This window comes from Anser anser (assembly GCF_964211835.1).
Source record: "Anser anser genome assembly, chromosome: 11".
Classification (NCBI taxonomy): Eukaryota; Metazoa; Chordata; class Aves; order Anseriformes; family Anatidae; genus Anser; species Anser anser.
In genome coordinates this window covers 6,575,131-6,592,634 of record NC_139732.1, presented here as the reverse complement: position 1 = coordinate 6,592,634, position 17,504 = coordinate 6,575,131, and the positions used below count along the sequence as shown (strand labels likewise).

The 17,504-nt window shown below is 39.1% G+C and overlaps 1 protein-coding gene and 1 long non-coding RNA gene across 6 annotated transcripts in view; both read right to left on the bottom strand.

Moving 5' to 3' along the window:
• The window catches only part of NKD1 (NKD inhibitor of WNT signaling pathway 1), a 293,721-nt gene that overhangs the window by 74,648 nt on the left and 201,569 nt on the right, over window positions 1-17,504 (bottom strand). For 4 of the 5 annotated variants that reach the window (XM_083794852.1, XM_083794853.1, XM_083794854.1 and 1 more), the window contains one exon: window positions 12,872-12,952. The exons of the other annotated variant lie outside the window; for it this stretch is intronic. In XM_083794852.1, the coding sequence (XP_083650978.1) occupies window positions 12,872-12,952 (81 nt within the window). The remainder of the gene's footprint in view (window positions 1-12,871; window positions 12,953-17,504) is intronic. 5 annotated transcript variants of the gene reach the window in all.
• Window positions 5,055-12,861, bottom strand: LOC310879885. Its single transcript, XR_014571213.1, has 2 exons — window positions 11,774-12,861; window positions 5,055-10,636 (listed from the first exon to the last, which is right to left on the bottom strand). It is a non-coding gene; the product is annotated as an uncharacterized lncRNA (long non-coding RNA).

Sequence of the window (17,504 nt, the reverse complement as noted above, 5' to 3'; positions counted from 1 at the left end):
CACAGAAAACGTGGTCAAAGCTAGAACTTTAAAATTAGGGTGAACTCGCACACATCTGGTAGCCTGTAGAACTCTTAGTTCTACAAGCCAATTTCTTCTGACCAACAGCTCTTCTCAACACTCACGATACTTACTCTTCATGGATCTGATTTAAAGAGAACAGTTGCCTCCAGCAAATTTAGTTATAGGAAAAGGCTGTAACAGACAAATCTATGCCTCCATTCAGTAAAACATCTTCCTAAATGAAAATTCATTAAAAACAAAAAATAATAATAAATATTAATTCATTTTTAATTCATTGATCTATCAGCTTGTGAGTTCTGTATTTTTGTTCGATGTTTGCTTTCATTGTGCCAATCACGCAAGCAATCAGATGTCCTTACCAAAAAATAATAAGCACAGCAATATATATGATAAAGGCAAATTCTGGAAAACACAAAGATTTTTTTTTTAACACGTTTATAAGAAGTTGGGCACATTTGTAGACAAATATCAAGTTTAAGGAAAACTGAAGTTGCAAAGGAGCTGTTCCAAGTAGGTATAATCCTGAGATGTCAGCTCAGGTGTCAGGTAGGATATGGACTCCTGGTAGACATTACACGTCAGATAAGTCTACGGCCTTTTCTACTTGTAGTTATGATTCTCCCATGTGATATCAAATGGTATGTGTGCAGATTTGGACAGACAACCCTAGTTAAACCTTAGGAAAGTGAGAACGGGTTTTTAAGCAAGGGCCAGATTGTATTTGTTTAGCAGGTTTTTAAAAGCATGTATGTAAAAGGATACCCTGAAAAGGAAGCAGCCCAGCTTCAACTCCCATTAACCCTTGACAGGTATGACTTAAAGCTGAAATCTCACACCTTCCCTGGTTTAGCTCTAAGTACTCAGATATGTACAGAGATAATTCTCAGATTCCCAGAGTTTACAGTTCCCAGCCCCATCTAATGAAAAAACTTCCTCACAGTGTTTATTTTTTGAGCACACTAGCAAGCCTTCCCCTCTATTAAGCTTCTGAATGCCCATTTCAGCAGGCTATCAGTTCATGTCACACTGTAATGAGCGTGAAATCTAACTATAAACCACACTCGGCCAAATTCGTATTAACAGAGACATGGGAAGTAAGACAGGCATAAGGGAAACCTAGTTCACAGCTGTGAAGATCATAACTAAGTGCTACATACATACAAGAACAAGATTACATTTCCTATCAAATTCCATAAGGATTAAATCATCAAAATCATTCTGGTAAGGAGGACGGTTAATTTCATTAAATAAATCTGATATGTACAAAAGGGACTCTACTTCTAAAATGAATAGAATATGAGAGAGATTTGGGAGTATCTTTTATGACTGAGACAACAGAAATTTATGATCATAGAAACACAGCTGAATACACAACTAAGCAAACTTTGAAAATACCAGTTGTATTTTGGAAGTTTATAAAAATTGAAATAATGTTCAGACTCTAAACACAATGGTTCAACAGAAGACCCCAAATAGTGTGAAAGTCCCTCCCCATTCAACCTCCTGAATAACAACCCTAAGCAGCATACATTTACAGGAGTATGATGAAACGTTCTGTATATTTACTTTGTCATTCCTCTTGAATGCACTCATGCATAATGCCACACAGTTTTAGCATTATTCAAATAAAAGTTAAACATTTATTCTTCCCCACATCTCTATACTGGATATTTTATGCCAACAAGGAACAAAGAGGAAAGGAGACTCAGCTCTAGCAGTGGTGGTGCTGGAGCAGAGATCTCTCCTGGTAAAACTTCACTCTAGGACACAAGAAATTCTGCTGTTTCTCAGAGAGCAGAAATGTGGAAATAGATGGACATGGAGGGGAAAGAGCAGACGTGGAAGAGGAAGGAGAAAATGAATTTCACAGAGAGGCTGACTTGGAAAAAATGAGGAGAGAGAGGAAAGGGAAATACAAATTCAAAGATCTTACACAGATAAACTAAGTATTAGCCCATGACTTTAGGAGAGAAGTTCTCTTCTTAATACTAGGCTCCCAATTAAACTTTAACAAGGTATTTTCATTTTTGTGGCACATTTTTCAATGACATGCAGATAAATGTGTTGTAAGAAAGAGCTCTGCACTGACCGTAGTCAGTAATGAGCAGTCTCACAGTAACTGAGCCAATAGAGACCTGCTGCCATACTATATATACTGTGTTTTACCATAGTGAGGGAAAGGAAGGAGAGGATGGGAAGGGATGGGAAACTTGGGGAAACAGGTTCAGCTCTACTTGAAACTTTTTCCATGGAAAGGGATGGATTACCTTAGAAATGTCAGGATGGCATACGAACGTATGCCATTCCCTCATTCTGACCACAGTTATAGACATTCAAAGAATATTTTCTTTGCTAAACAGTATTCTAATTATCCACGCCACTAACAGTTTCAGGCAATCATGACAAATATTATTTATATGCAATTATTATTATTTGTAATAATCTCACCACCAAATTAATTTGAGCTTCTACTTCAACATGGACATCACGCTACTTAGGAACAATTAGTGGAGGAAGTTATGAATATAACAACCAGATTTTACATTAAAAATATAGATCTGCTGATGAATTCATTTTTTCCACCAATCCTAAAGTTTTTGACAGGAAATAGAACTGAATGATTTATTGTTTCCAATGTTTCTAAGTGTTATGGTCTCATCCCAAGGCAACATCCAATAAATACACTAATACACTATGCAAAGATCTCCTTTGTAGAAGGACCAGCAGTGTCCTTGCGTTTGGTCTCATATTTACAAAGTTCAATTGGTTGTCAAAACTTGCTCCCCCAAAAAAAACAAACAAACAAAAAAACACAACTATTTAATAGCAAAGACATAAGTAAAGAAGAGACTTATTACAGGACAAACTAAACCAATAAACAATTATCCTCTTTCTGATGCTTAACTTGGGTGAAAAGAAAAATTAATATACGGTAAAATTGCAAAAATTGTTTTTCAGTGCTGTCAATTTAGAAGAAATAAAGAACATGAAAAATCATCCCATCAGCCTGGCAGGAAAACACATTTGAGTCAAGCTACCTTCTTACAGTCTCAGAAGCAGCGACTCTTCTCCTACACATCAGAAAAGGGTTAAAAATTTGAGCAGCAACAGGAGCCTCGCAGAACCTCAGACTGCTAAATCACTGCAGTAGTTTGCCAAGCCAGATGAGGGAACAGTGTGGTTTCTCCTTGGTAAAAAGAAAACCAGAATTTGAGTAAAACATGCCACAGTCTCGACAAGTGCTGCCAGAGAAACAACATTAAGAAAGAGCTGGAATCTGGAACGCTGTTGGTGCTCAACTATGTTGTTACTCCAGGAAGAAGCAGGAAGACTGTGCCTGATGTGGATAAGAAGTTAAGAGGACAGGTCTGGGAGTCAGGGCTATGAGCAAATACTGCCCTTGAACATGACTGAAAGGCTTTCTGTGAGCTGAGTGCTGCAAGTCCCTGCTGCTTGGATAAACCAAGACTGTGGCTACAGCTTGCTGAGGGAGTACTTTCTGAAGTTCATTTGGAGTTTTGGATTAGCCCAATCCAGGAACTCCAAGCCAAACTCGACATTCAAGCAAAACTCACTTTCATCATACACACAAATGCAGCTAAACACCATCATAAAGCTATACCCAGGAAAGGTAATGGTCTGTCAGCATCTCTACAGGACAGCATCTCCGTGCAGAGGTGCTGGGTGCTGTTTGCTGCGAAGTGTTCGTGTGTGGCAAACCAGACACACATTCCTGGCTTCACTCGCCACCACCCAGCTGGTAGCCAGCCTCCAGCTCATCCAGGCAGTGACCCACCACGGAGTGACCGGCAACTGCGGTCCTGGCACAGCAGTGCACACTTTACACCGCCACCCCAGCAGCTTCTCTCTCCATAAGCAAAAAGATAACACAAAAGAAAAGTGAGGCGAGAGGGAAAAAAGGGTTGGTGAAAGGCAGTTAGGGTGAAAAAAGAATCAGGAATAAGGTATTCTACACAACCACAAGGAAGGTAAACAACTAAATTTTATTCAATTATTTTTCCTGTAGTAACAAAATGGGCCTAATCCATACCATGGGCGAAAGTCCTGTAAAATTTAATTAAAAACCCAAAGCTGATAAACAACATGACATTATGGCACCAGAAATACAACAGTTAAAGATTTGCAAGGTTTCAATGTAAGACAAGTCACAGGTGGTTCATATGTGATCCTATATACAGTGGAAGTAACTACCTACATGTCACTCAGCCCCTAAATGAATTCTGGAGGAGGAGATGAAATCATGCTCTTGGTGTCCTCTAGCTTTCACTAAACAAAACAATATTTCCACTTCCATCCTTTGGTATTTCATATACCCTTAAATTTGATGGTTAAGAGTTCTGTACTAAGTACTAAGCCAGATCATATAAAAGGTTCATGGTTTTCTCAAGGGAAATGTTGTGCTGTGATCTCACAGCTTTCCCTGATAAATTTCATTGCATTGTTTCTTTTGCTGCAGTTTTAGACCCATGTGGATGCCATAGCCAATACCAGATGTGCCTCCATGCACTTGCAAGAGAGCTCTGAACAAAGAAAATCCAGGAGAGCTGGAGTTCTGTTTAATGAGAACAGCCCTGGGACAACGCTTTAATAGTTTAACTAACATTACATTCAAAACTTAATTAGCAGACGCTCTGAACTCACAAGCCGTGGCCCATGAGCTCTAATACACTAATTAGCTAAGACACCCTTTAAAGCCAAGTATAGCTAAACCTTCTTGAAGCTGTCACGTGAATTGTCGGATCTGAGGCAACATTTGTGCCGCATATGGGAAATTCAGCCTTATTTCACTATAATGTGGTTGGATATACAATTATGGCAAGTCCCAATTATTTTGGGTAACAAACTATAAAACGTTCATAGCATATATTTCTATATATAAAGCAAGATCAAAGTAGATTTTAAACACAGACTTCCATACAATAATGTGAGCCAAAAGCCTCAGAGAGGTGGACAAGAAATAATTTTCAAAACATCAGAAAATTTACATATCTAAAGGTCTTAAGGAAGTCTTTCTTTACTTTTTTTTTTTTTTAAGTCACAAGTGTTGTTTTTTTTTTTTTTAACATCTTCCAGGGCCAAACAAAATATCCAGACATTTTTTGTGTTTATTTGCAAACAGATTTGTTTCAATTTTAATCTCCTCTACTTGCTTATTTGCTTAAATGAAATACCTGAACAAAAAGTTGCTTAAACCTGAGAAATATTCATTTCAAAAATGTAAAAAACAAATATTCCAACAACTTTAGTACAGCAGGAAAAAAAAGTAAAATGTGACAGTTTTTGAAATCAAACTTTATCAGTGTTTCTATTTTGACAAATCATATTGTCTGGGAAGTAAAATTCTCCGTGGGATTCCAGATCAGCTTTGTGTTGCCCCACTTTCTTTACTGCTAGTATTTCAGCATGATTACTAGTTCTAGCAGGAAATTTAGTTAAATCTGGACTTCAGGAAATGAATCTCTACTCCTGCTACTGCAGTACCTCATGAATGTTCCATATGGATTTTTACAGGATATTTTTGCCTTCCAGCAAACCCTGGGAACAGTTCAAAATACCTTTTTGTTATTTCAACACATACATACATGCATGTACTTTCAGCTGTTGTAGAGGTGTCGTTTGTATTGGAATTCCCACAGCACACCAGCATGGTAGCAGAGAAGTTTTCAACATGTCTGTTTCTAACACGGTGTTTCATGAATTGAAACCAGTTTAGGGCACTGTACGTACATCAGGGAACGGAAAAGAGATAAATTTAAATCAGGGACATCGGGACAAATTGTATTAAATACGGAGTATGTCCTATGGTCTTAAAGAACACAAAAGGAAATGTTAACCTTCCATGACAGTGAAATCCACGGTGCCTAATTTATCTGCCTTTGAGGAACAAACACAACCACTGCCAGGATTTGGACCCGCAGAGCCAGGGCACTTCAGTGACTGGAATCTGATGCTTCCATACACTAGCCATTAGTTTTCCTTCTCCAAAGCCTTGCTTTTACTGCTAAAAAGGTGTGCGTCTATATTTATAAGTTATTATGAAATTAGACGTAGATTCATACCCATCAAAGGTTAGGCTATGACACACCTTTTCAACATGAAAAAGAGCGCGATCTCCTCTTCCCCTTGACCCCCAAAACAAACAAGTACTCAAAAAACCTGGAGATTTACTGGGTTATTTTATTTTAACAGATCTTGGTCAGTTTTTAAACATGCTTGTATGGCATAGCTGTTTGTAACCACAGGGGACAACCCAGATGATCATTACACTCCTTTGCCTCATTTTTTCCAAAGCACATGAGACATCCTAGATAAAAATACAAGGCTTTTATTTTTAAACACGTGGCAAGACAGATAGTTACCCCCTGGCTGTTACTGACCTTCCATAGTCAACCCTCTGGTAAAGCCTGAGCACCCTGTCTTCGCTGTGCTCTTACCTTAAGAAAGCCACGCAACTTAGCACTCAGAATTTTAAACACAAACATTAGCAGGAATGAAGTCCCCTGTATCCTACCTGCTCACACACAGGTAACACACAGACTAGCAGCAGAGTACAGTGTGCTGTAGCAGCTGCCCCCTGCATGCAGGCTGAAAATCGGAGCCCTGGTACTGTACCTGGTCAGAGAGCACTGAGTGCAACCCACCACGCACAGCACCAGCCCCTGCGATACGGCTGCTGGGCGTTCTTTCTGCTTCCACCTACCACAGTAAAGAGTACCAGTCAAACAGCAAATATTAGACAGTGCAATAATCCTGTGACATTAAGAGCAGTGTTTTACACGTGGAAATGCATAAAAATCACACTGACACAAATCCGTAGCTTATAGCTGTTAGGATAGCTAGTGACCTTCTTTCCAGTCTTATATAGCGCACATGAGATCCATACAGCATCAAGGGAAATCTGAACCAGGAGCGCAGAAAAACTTACTCCCAACAGGTTGAAAGTAATAACAATAAAGGAAAAAAAAAAAACAGGAGTACATCAAAGTACAGTATTTAGTTCTGCTTGTATGTGTAAAGCACTAAGTCTTCCCTTGAGGATGCAGAGTTGTGATGTTTGCTCCAGCACTGTGCTGCTCCTGTTAAACCCACAGAAAGAGTTCAAGCCTCCTGATAACTTTGCGACTGCTGATCCAGTAAGCTGCTTAAAGGACTCTTGATCTCTCAAAGCAAATTTTTTGCTTCCAGTTTCAAGTTACATCCCCTATTTCAAATAACTGAAAAAAGGAAGAATTGAGGGAAAAGAAATATCAAAAATGAAGAAAAATTAAAATGAGACATGCAGGCTCTCCACAGAAATCAACCAGCAAGAATTCAACAGCACACTATTCAGATTTCTATCCATCGTGTTCAAGGTAATATGTGGGCAGCAAAATGAGGCTAATCTTCCCCCTTTCTCCTGTAAGTAAGTGTAGAAAGGAGCCTAGCAGGATCTGCAACACAGAAATGGGTTTCAGTTGCATCCACAGGACTGACTGCTGCTCTGCAGTCCTAATGAAATGTTTCATATCACACAGGCAGGAAGAGATCAAAGAAAACCCATGAGATTCATCACCCCTGCTCCCTCCCAAAACTGCTTTAGCCCAAAAAAAGATTGTATTCTCTCTAAACTTGGTTCAGATTTTCCATCCATGCTATAGCAGGACTGGTCCCAGCCAAGGGGACACTGCCACAGAGGAGCTGATGAGCCATCAGCAGCCAAAGCTGGGGCAGCATCCAGCACCCCTATGGCTACAAATTGATCCTAGCTTGGTTTATGTGAAGTATTTTCTAAAACAGAACAAAGTAGTTTACCAGAAAGGTATTTACAGTTTTTTTTCTTCTTTCCATATTCCATTTCCAATGGATTTCACACAGATGGAAAAATCTGGTTTTGTGCTCTGAACCTCCAGTTCATTTGTAGAACTGATTGGTCTGCAGACTGTGTCATGAACAACAGTCTCCAGGCTAAATGCAAAGTTAATTTATTAGTGTATTTTATTTCTCATAAACATCTAGTAAAAAAAATAGAGAAATATTAGAGGGTCATTAAGACACTAGAAATGAGAATCTAAACAAATAGGGGTTTCCCCACTGAGGGCTATTCTAACACCTCAGGAACTATTTCATGCACTTACATCATGGTTAGTGTCAGTCCAGAGCAAGCACAGTGATTGAAGGGCAAACAGCAGTTGTCATAAAAGCAAGACCTTACTCCAAAAATGCTTTAAAAATTAGATACTGTGAAATCTTGAGAATTCACTGGAATGCTACTCTTTAAAAAAGAAGTAGGAAATGTGAAGGTTTATTGGGCAGTTTCTGAATCCTCCTGATCGCCGCCTCTACCTGAATAATAACAAATCTCACTGCCATAGTGTTGATTCCAGTCTTCTGTGTGTGAGCTCTCACTGCAGCCACCCTGGATAGTGGAAGGGATCTCTGGAAACTGCCCTGACAATCCTGTTGGGTCCTAGCTGTGGTCTGCAGCCTGCTGGGGCTTTATGAACTGCTTCTGGAGGGTCTGTGCCTGCACGTCAGAGCCTTCAATTCACTATATCTGATTTCAACTCCAAGCAGAAAAAAATTCTAAACAACTCAGAATGGGTAGAAAGCCACGGACATGGGGCAAAAGATGCCAGTGCACTTTCTTGCAGAAACTGGAACAGAAATTACAACTTGTCTCATTAAGAAGCTACCAAGTACCTATCAATTAATAGGGATCCCTGCTGAAATGGTAATCCTCGGGTAAAAGGCATATTTATCAGTGTCTAGAGACACTGCAACCATTAGTATCAAGTCCCTGTGGATGAGCTTGCTGCTATGGAGAGGTTCACTCCAATCACTTTCAACTGCACTGAAAAGTTAGATGGGCAATTCACTTCCCTCTCCTCCCTGATTCCATTCCCACTTATTCTCAATCACTGTAAAGCTGCCAAGGGAAATTACAAAACTGCAATACTAAACCAGGATGGTGAATAGCACATTACAAGCAGTGAAAGCACGGCTGCTTCTAGCTGAGCGCCTTACTGTGCGGACCTCCCACTGTGACCAGGAGGTTGCAGGCATCTGTAGGGTTGGCCTGGCTCTCCCATACCCCTCCCAGAAGCAAGTCACTCCTTCCTCTTGCACCTCCACGTGCATTTGAAGAGCTTGCAAAACCCACCAAAAAAACTGTATTTGTGATAGTTGAGTAGAAGTTGGCTATACTGCATGTCATCCTGTGAAGCATGGCAGCTTGAACTACAGAGTAACATTGCCTCTCAAATTCAAGTACATCTTTCTGTCCCAGATGAAAGATGAATGAACTGCCATGTAACAACAGTGCCCTCAAAGCCCCTCTAGCAATTTTATTTACATAATTTACATTTCATTTTAGTAATTTTTAGTGAGAAAGAGTTGAAACAATATGGTTATTACTGTCAGCTATCTCACTCCTGCAGATTATGTGACTAACAGCACTGCTCCTGAAGAATCAGATTTGCTTTTCCATTAATGTACTTAGACTTTGCACAAGTTGAACAAGTTATATGAACAGGGATGAGACAAAAACTTCAGGCATACTGAAACAAGTATCTAATTTTCACACATTCACTGCCAAAGACAGGTGCTGTGTTGGTGTAAACATGAAAAGAATTTGGCTCATTTTCAGTTTATTTAGGCCACAGGAGATTAGAAGAGAGCATTGTTTGAGCAATCCTGTTATGCTGAAATGATGAGCATCAGGAAGAAAGACTATAAATTAAATAGACAGATGATTGAAGTCAATGAGAACCGCACAGATGCATCCAAGGACTGTAATTTGCCCATAAAATAGAAAACCAGCATCAGCTGTAACCACAGCACAAACGGGTACAATTTGTCAGGTCCGAACACAAGAATGCAAATGGAAGTGACAGAGCCAGAACACTCCAACCTCAAAGAGGATCTGTGATAGACATCAGAACATTTTCAGAAGTTACAGAGAAAAATCATTGAAGATAAATAACTTGAGTATAAGCCTTTTAACATAATTAACTCTTCCAGTACAGGAGAGGTAAAATTGAATACAGAAGCCGGGATTTAAAAAAAAAAATTATCGCAAGTAGTATGTTTCTGCTTAAGGAATCAATCCACTTTCTAATTAATGATAACCACTGTCTGCCACCTCTTTCTTCTCCCACAAGAACATGCCCACACCAGGAACAATTTCATACTTCTCCAGGCACTAAGCCAATCATATTTGTGATGTGCACAAATCCAGCAGATTATCATGCCAGCTAGATTAACTAGCGATGCCTCCTTGATTGCACCAGCCTAACACCACATGCTTTTATGCAAAATATGACTTACAAAGCATGCAGTGTGTGGAATGAATCAATAATTGAGCAAGTCTGCTCTCTCATGAGGCAAAGAGTAAGCAGAATCCTTTGGCAGTCAGAACAATACACAGCTAAACTTCATGTAGTCAGGGTAGAATTATTTACACTGTAATGCAGGCAGAGCTTCATCTTTTCTCCTTCAAATTAGGGCTTTAAAGCAAGGCTTGCTCCTGAATTACAGTTCTGAAACAGGGATTGGTAGAAACAAGCTTATAGTTGTCTTGCTTGATGAGCTCCTGTTGGAGATAAGGACATTTCTGGAAAAAAAAAAACAGGCAGAACTAGTCTCTTCTAGGAAATGAAGACACAGGGAGTGGCCCCTTCTAGATCTCATATTACCAAGAGCCTTTCCAACACTAAAGTAGGAAGATAAATACTATTTCACTTTAGTAAGGTCTAGCAGTTCTCCTTATTTTAGGCATCATAGTATCTGTGGACACAGAATGACTGTCCACCAGTAACTGTTCATCTGTTGAACAGAAAGTCCTTGCTACTACATGCCTCTCTGCTCTAATGCAGGCAGTATTTTGGCTTCAGCTCTTTTTTTAAGACAACATTCTTACAGGTATCAGGACTCTCTTTTTTATGCAAGGGATTCAGACCTGGAAAGAAAGAATTTGCTGGGATTTACATTCCCTTCCTGTTTTTCTGAAGCTTTCAGTATTTCATCTGTATCCTTCCTGTCTGATTATTTGAATATCACTGTTTTGTTCTACCATTTCCCGCACTTGTAAGAGTTTCTATTACTCCTTCTATTTAGAACTGATTATCTTTCTTATTTAAATGCAACATTTCAACTAACAAGTCGTCTGAAAAGACAATCAAGACTCTCTTCCTACGTTTTCTTGTCGCTTGGTAGCCTGTAATACTCAAGGGCTTCTCTTCCAAAATCTCTTTGAATTACAGCTCATCAGTCACTTCTGGAAGGCTTACAGTTGGATTAAACTTCTTGTATTGCCTCCTGTTACAGTCTTAAAAGGACCCTTTTCTGACTTATGTTACTTGTTTTCCACGTCTCGTTCTCATTTATCATTTGCATTTCAGTAGCACTTGGAGGTCCCAGTGAAACTGGAGACAACAGTCTGCACACTGGAATACAGGGACTCTGCCCCAGGAGTTAAAAATTAAAAGAAACAGGCAAAAGGAAAAACAAAAAAGATAATTGTCTTCTGTGGGAAAGATGAACACACAAAATACGGAAACAAAATTCATCCAAGCTTACAAGGTAGTCTCCTGAAGACCTAGAAAATCAGGCCAGGTCTCCTAAATCTGAAAGGTTACCTAGATCCTCTTTCTGATGTGCTATTTTCTAGGGCCTTTGTGCCTATCTGGTCTATTTAATTACGTAAGAACAACATATAAATGGCTGTCATTGCTTTTGCAGTCTCCAAAACCTGTTTTTCCAAATGCCAGCGATGGAGTTGCAGTATATCACAAGTACTCCGTTTAGAAAAATGAGTGGACAAAGATAATTGGAGTGTATGATCTCCATTTCCATGCAGTAGCACCCCAAGCTACCAAACAGGCTGAAATGACAGTCCAAGAAATTTGATAGTTAATATTAAACCAAGAAAATACATGTTCTAAAGCACATAACATCATGTCTAAGCAAGGACAAGATATTATTTTCCACAAAAATACATTTACTGCTGCATGTCTTATATAAAAAAAAATCTCCAAGAACCCCAGCCTGGAGCATATAGTGGTTTATGCAACAAATACTTGTGAAATGCCTACTTAAAAAGTTAAACCCCCTGGAGGGCTTGTGAATCTTTTAGTTGTAATGTACCCCTGGAGGATTTTATTTTGCATCCGCCTAGCCTAAAGTTAAAGAGTACTTTTTGAACATGTTTGCTTTACTTGAAGCTAAAATCTGGGTTACTTGGGGGAGGGCAATGGAGAGTCCAATAAATCTTACAATATACTTCTTGGCAAGAAAACTACTTACTGGTGTCACGAAGAAACAACTTAACTGCTCTCTAAAGAAATATTGGTTTCAGAAGTTACCATTGTATTCAAGACACATGGAAGCTACATTAAATCAAGTTGTGAGAAGTACAGGGGTTATATATGTGTGGTGTTTTTTTTAAAGTTAAATACTGAAACAGGTCCTGACATTAAAAAAAAAGTTTGAGGCTTCCATAAATTCTGAAGGGAGGAAGTTTAAAACTTGGGTGTTCCACCCCTTAAGTCACATTCCACAAGGAAACAGCTTGTGGAATTTTATGTATATATTTTTACCATTCAAATTTCAGTGTTTTATTTAAACTTCTGTTTTCACAGTTGAAAATTTTCTGTGTGTGTGCATAGCTCAATGAATTCCCACAGTCTCTACTTTTTCTAAAAGAGGGAGCACACTTGCTCTGAGAAGATCAGTTAGCGTATGTTTTCTTATTTGTATTTGGGCAAGAGTCCTAACTGTTGGCTCACAACGCTCCCAGTTACTTCCCCCCACATTAACTAGGGCCACCAGCAGAACAAATCTGCCTTACCAGTTGCCTGTGCATCTTGGTCTCCCACCACAAGCTGCCCAGAGGAAAAAACTTGGAAGCCCAGCCTCTACATAGAATCAACTGTAATGATAATAAAGTGAATGTAGAGCCTTCAAAAGAAAGCAAATGGAGTAGTCAATTTATCCTCCAAACAAATTCAGATCACGTGAGGGCAAGGTTGTGTGTTTCCATGCTTCCGTTCTGTGAATTCAGGGTATATTGCCAAATTATAGTTAACAAGACCAGTTCGCTTTTTTTTTTTTCCCAGAATTTGATTCTGATAATACAGAAATTACTTCTGTTGTTATAATTCATCCACTTCTAGACCAGGACTGGAACTAATTGCTCTCAATAGGTGCAGAACAATACCATGTATCAGGAACTTTTCCTCAGTGTAACTGAATTCAAAAAATAATATTTTTAACATATACATTTCACACAGCAAAGGTTCCTTAAATGGGATGAATGTTTCTCAGTTTAGCCTGTTGTTTTGCTGCACTTCCTCTCCCACCATACCTATAGCATTGTGTTCAGCAAAAAGAAGAAAAAAACACCCACCAATGCCTGCCTCTAAGTTGATCACTTTGCTCCATGTGAAGAATACTGAAGATTTTCCTCAAGTGTTGCAAAACTATCTCAATTCTGATGCATCAGAGCCGTAAACTCCCTTATAGTAGATTGAAATTTACGAAGTGGCATATTTTTAAAACTTCATAATCCAAAGTAAAATTTATCGGGAACAATATAATTGTCTCAACTGCAGATTAGAATGAATATTTAATGTTACAGTGTTACCATCACAAAAGGCGTACTTCTTTTGATAAAGACATTGATCTATCTCTAAGCGTCCTGGGAGGATGAGGCGGAAATATTGAAGAGAAGCTGGCTTGGATCTAGGTTTCAAAAATGACAAAAAAAATTTACCAGCCCTCAGTTCTTAACTGTCTTACATTAGTCTTCAAAGTTAAAAGGGGGATTAAAAACATAACCAAGTAAAGCAAGAAAATACCAGACATACTGAATTTCAAACACAGTCCAATTTTATCTCCTAATTATTTAAAATGCAAGCTGCCAAGTGCACCAACCATTATGACAACAAAAGTCTGATCCAACTTCGCAACAGCAACAAAAAAATGTTTATCAGAGAGGTCTAAACCACAGACTCTTTTTGTAAACTTGGAAGCTATTCCAGAGCTAGTGCCATACATCTAAAAGGAAAAGATAAACCCTGACTCGCATTTTTATATAACAACTATAAATGGATCAGCAGTCTTCACACACACAAAAAAAAAAACAACTTGAAAGCCTTCACAGTCAAAGCCACAAGACTTCAATAATGGCTACTTCTTATCAGGGACAATTCAGGGACTTGCACCTTAAGTGCAAGTACAACTCTTGGCAGAAACCTCCTGAGCCTTGTGTGTCGAGAGAGGGGAGAGGAACCAAGCTGGATCAGGGGCTCAGAGCACACACTTGCTTCGTACAAAGGAAATCGTTTGCCTGCTTCACAAAGAGTCTTGCAGGACAAGGGTTTCAACTCCTTCTGAGTCATCTCTAGTTTCCAAGCATTTCACATATGGAAATTGAAGCCAAATGGCATCAAAGAACTGAGGACTGAAATGTCTTGGCTTAAACGGTGCATGTGAGAATGAGACACAGACAAACACGTTTAAAAAGACAGGGAAATTTCATGTTCTTACCCTCCACTCACATTTTTCCAAATGCTTCTGGAGAACCAGCTGGCTCAGCAGATCAGAGAGGGAAACAGAGCCTTTCAATGCAATGGGCTGCTGTTTCAAATCCAGCCCAGTCTTACAGTGACTGAAAGTTATTATCCAATAGGTGGCCAATATTAAATGAAATAGCGATTTCACTTCCAGTTTCTGTTAAGTAGGTGTCTGCAACACAACTGGCAGTTTCATCAGACAGGCCAAGCTCTGGCTCTACAAGCCATGACCGAGGCATGCTGGCAGGCCAGGACGGTGCCTTGCACCTGTTCTGTGGTGAAGAACTTCACTTACCAGTGCTATTAAACACAAACCAGGAATTAGTGTGTGTTTTTAAAATAAAGATGAAGAGCAGAATTCTACATACATGACTTTTTCCTGATTAATTCCAGCAATGGAATATAGACCTGGCATGTTTACACTATATAAGTTATTATTACATCAAATTAAACTTGATACAAAACTCAGACTTTGTTCCAAGCTATAAGCAAGGAACTGTAGGACTCTGCCATCCGATATAGCTCTGCTATCATGGCTTATATAGCAAACAACTAACAGCTAGGAAATTTTACTGGATGAACCCAAGCAAAGTGCTTTGGGCTAGTTTCTAACCATTACAAGATCTGAGAGTATGGCTACCTGGCAGGCATTCCATGGTAACAGCTCATGTCAACACCCTCCCTTGGGGTAAATAAAGGCATAAGCTGCTTCGCATTACCTTGAATTTACCACGGGGTATAAGGGAATGCATACAGTACTCCACAGAGCAGCCGCTTGTTGATGTGGTCACAGCCTTCGCTTACCCAGAAAACACCTACCCAAGATCTGTAACCAAACTCCTATACCAGCCTTCAAGGTACTTGATGCTCAGCCATCTCCACTCTCAGCAGGCACAGATTTGCTACCCAGATGAGGGGGGTCAAGATGGGTTTTTAACTCTGCCAGCACTTTGCCATTACATGTTTTGCCTGATATTCCCACACCCTCAGTGCAGACAACCTATTTTAAGGTTCCTCTGGCATCTGACTGTCCTATATGTTTAAAGGGAAAGGCAGCCCCCACCCAAATAAAACAGTCCCCAAGAGAAACCAAATAATTAGCAACACATTTTGGTACAACACATGGCTTCCCCTTCTAGTGCATATAAAGGAAACTTCTTAGAAAAGCAGGGAACCAGACACTTTTTTCAGCAATATTTAATCTAATTTATGTGAGATTAAAGGCTAAGACTAGACTGAATTAATTTATGCACTGAAAGAAGTACGCTATGCAAACTTGTGAAGAGGGTTTTGTGTATATCTTATCCAGTGTTTTTTCTCAAAAGTACTCAAAGCTGAGAAAGGGCAGGATGTCCTCAGGTCGCTCTACAAAAACATGTCTGCTGAGCCACAGGAGTGAGAATCAGACTCCACTATTCCCCAAGTGGTGTTTCCACCTGCATGTTATCAATGCCCCAGTGACAGACCTTATATTGTCACAACTCTCTTTTGAGAGAGGCTGCAATTCCTCTTTCCCTTGTACAAGCAGTCCTATGGAGGTCAGCAATACACTACAAGAAAGCTGTCAGATAATTTAACAAACTAGTAAGCCTATGTATCTCATTCTTATTTATTTTTGTCTGTATATACATATACACATGCATATATATGTGGGTATATGTACATTCATTCATTCAGGAAAGAGGAGGTAAATTTAAAACAAGTATTTCAGTAACAAGTGAGTGTTACAAAATAATATTTTTCCTCCTAAACACGTGGATAAAGAACCTTTTGCTAGTCTCTGAATTTGGCTTTCACAGCTACATCATCAAGCAATGTCCTACCCAATAAAAATATTGCTGCAGAGTTTAATAACTACATCTATAGCACCTTGTCAGATTCAAAAGTCTTGGAAATTAAAATATGGCAAGCGCAGAATTTATGACAACTCTGAAGTAATGTCTGTACATACATTCCCTCTTAATGTCATGATTAATTTACTGCTAGGCCTATACTGTAACAAATTTAAAAATAAGTTACTGGTTCTGCCCAAAAACAATGCCCACCCACAAAAGACTAGCTTCTGGCCCCTGTGTCTGCTGAACATTTTTCTGCATACTGAATGACAGTAACCAGAATAAAAGTCAACAATGCTCAGATGTGTTAACAGCCACGAGCTCTTTGCAACACCCCCTATAAGCCATAACCAAATGTGATATTGCAAAATGTCTTGTCATCACCCTCTTCCTGCCCTTCCCAACACATATATTGCTCATGAAGTGATCTTTTCTCTCCAATAGCACCTCTGCTCTGGTATTTTATTTCTGCTCTGTTATAGGGAATATTGGGGGAAAATGTCTGCTGTTACACAAACAATTCTATTTATGAATTGAAAATTACTTCTAGGCTTGGCATTTCCAATATATTTATTATTTCAAGGATCATTAATCTTTATAAAGGGCAGAGCTCCGAGTTACTGCTGTCAGCATAATCTGCCAAAGCCATGCCTAAAGTAACAGCACTTCTATGTTGACTGGTATCACACACAAGATGGTCGCTAAAGGGGAGAAAAAAAAAATCTCAAATCTTATTTTTAGTGATCTAGATGCACTTGACTATTCTGTTTTCATTAGAAGAATGACAGTTCAATGGACACAATCTTGAAGACCCTTTTCTATCACATACTTGAGAATTACATATAAATGGTGCAGTTTTGACAGTTCTTAGAGAAAATGAAATCTGTACCAATTTCCAAGAAGAATTATTCCATGCTCAAACAGACCTTCATTGCCATGTCTTTACATCCAAGCTTTTTTATTTATCATGTTCTTCCTGTTGCTATTTCTAATCCTACTCCTTTACTCCAAATAACATTTTTAAAGCCTCAAATGATATAGACTACATTTGATCATTGCTTCATTACTATCT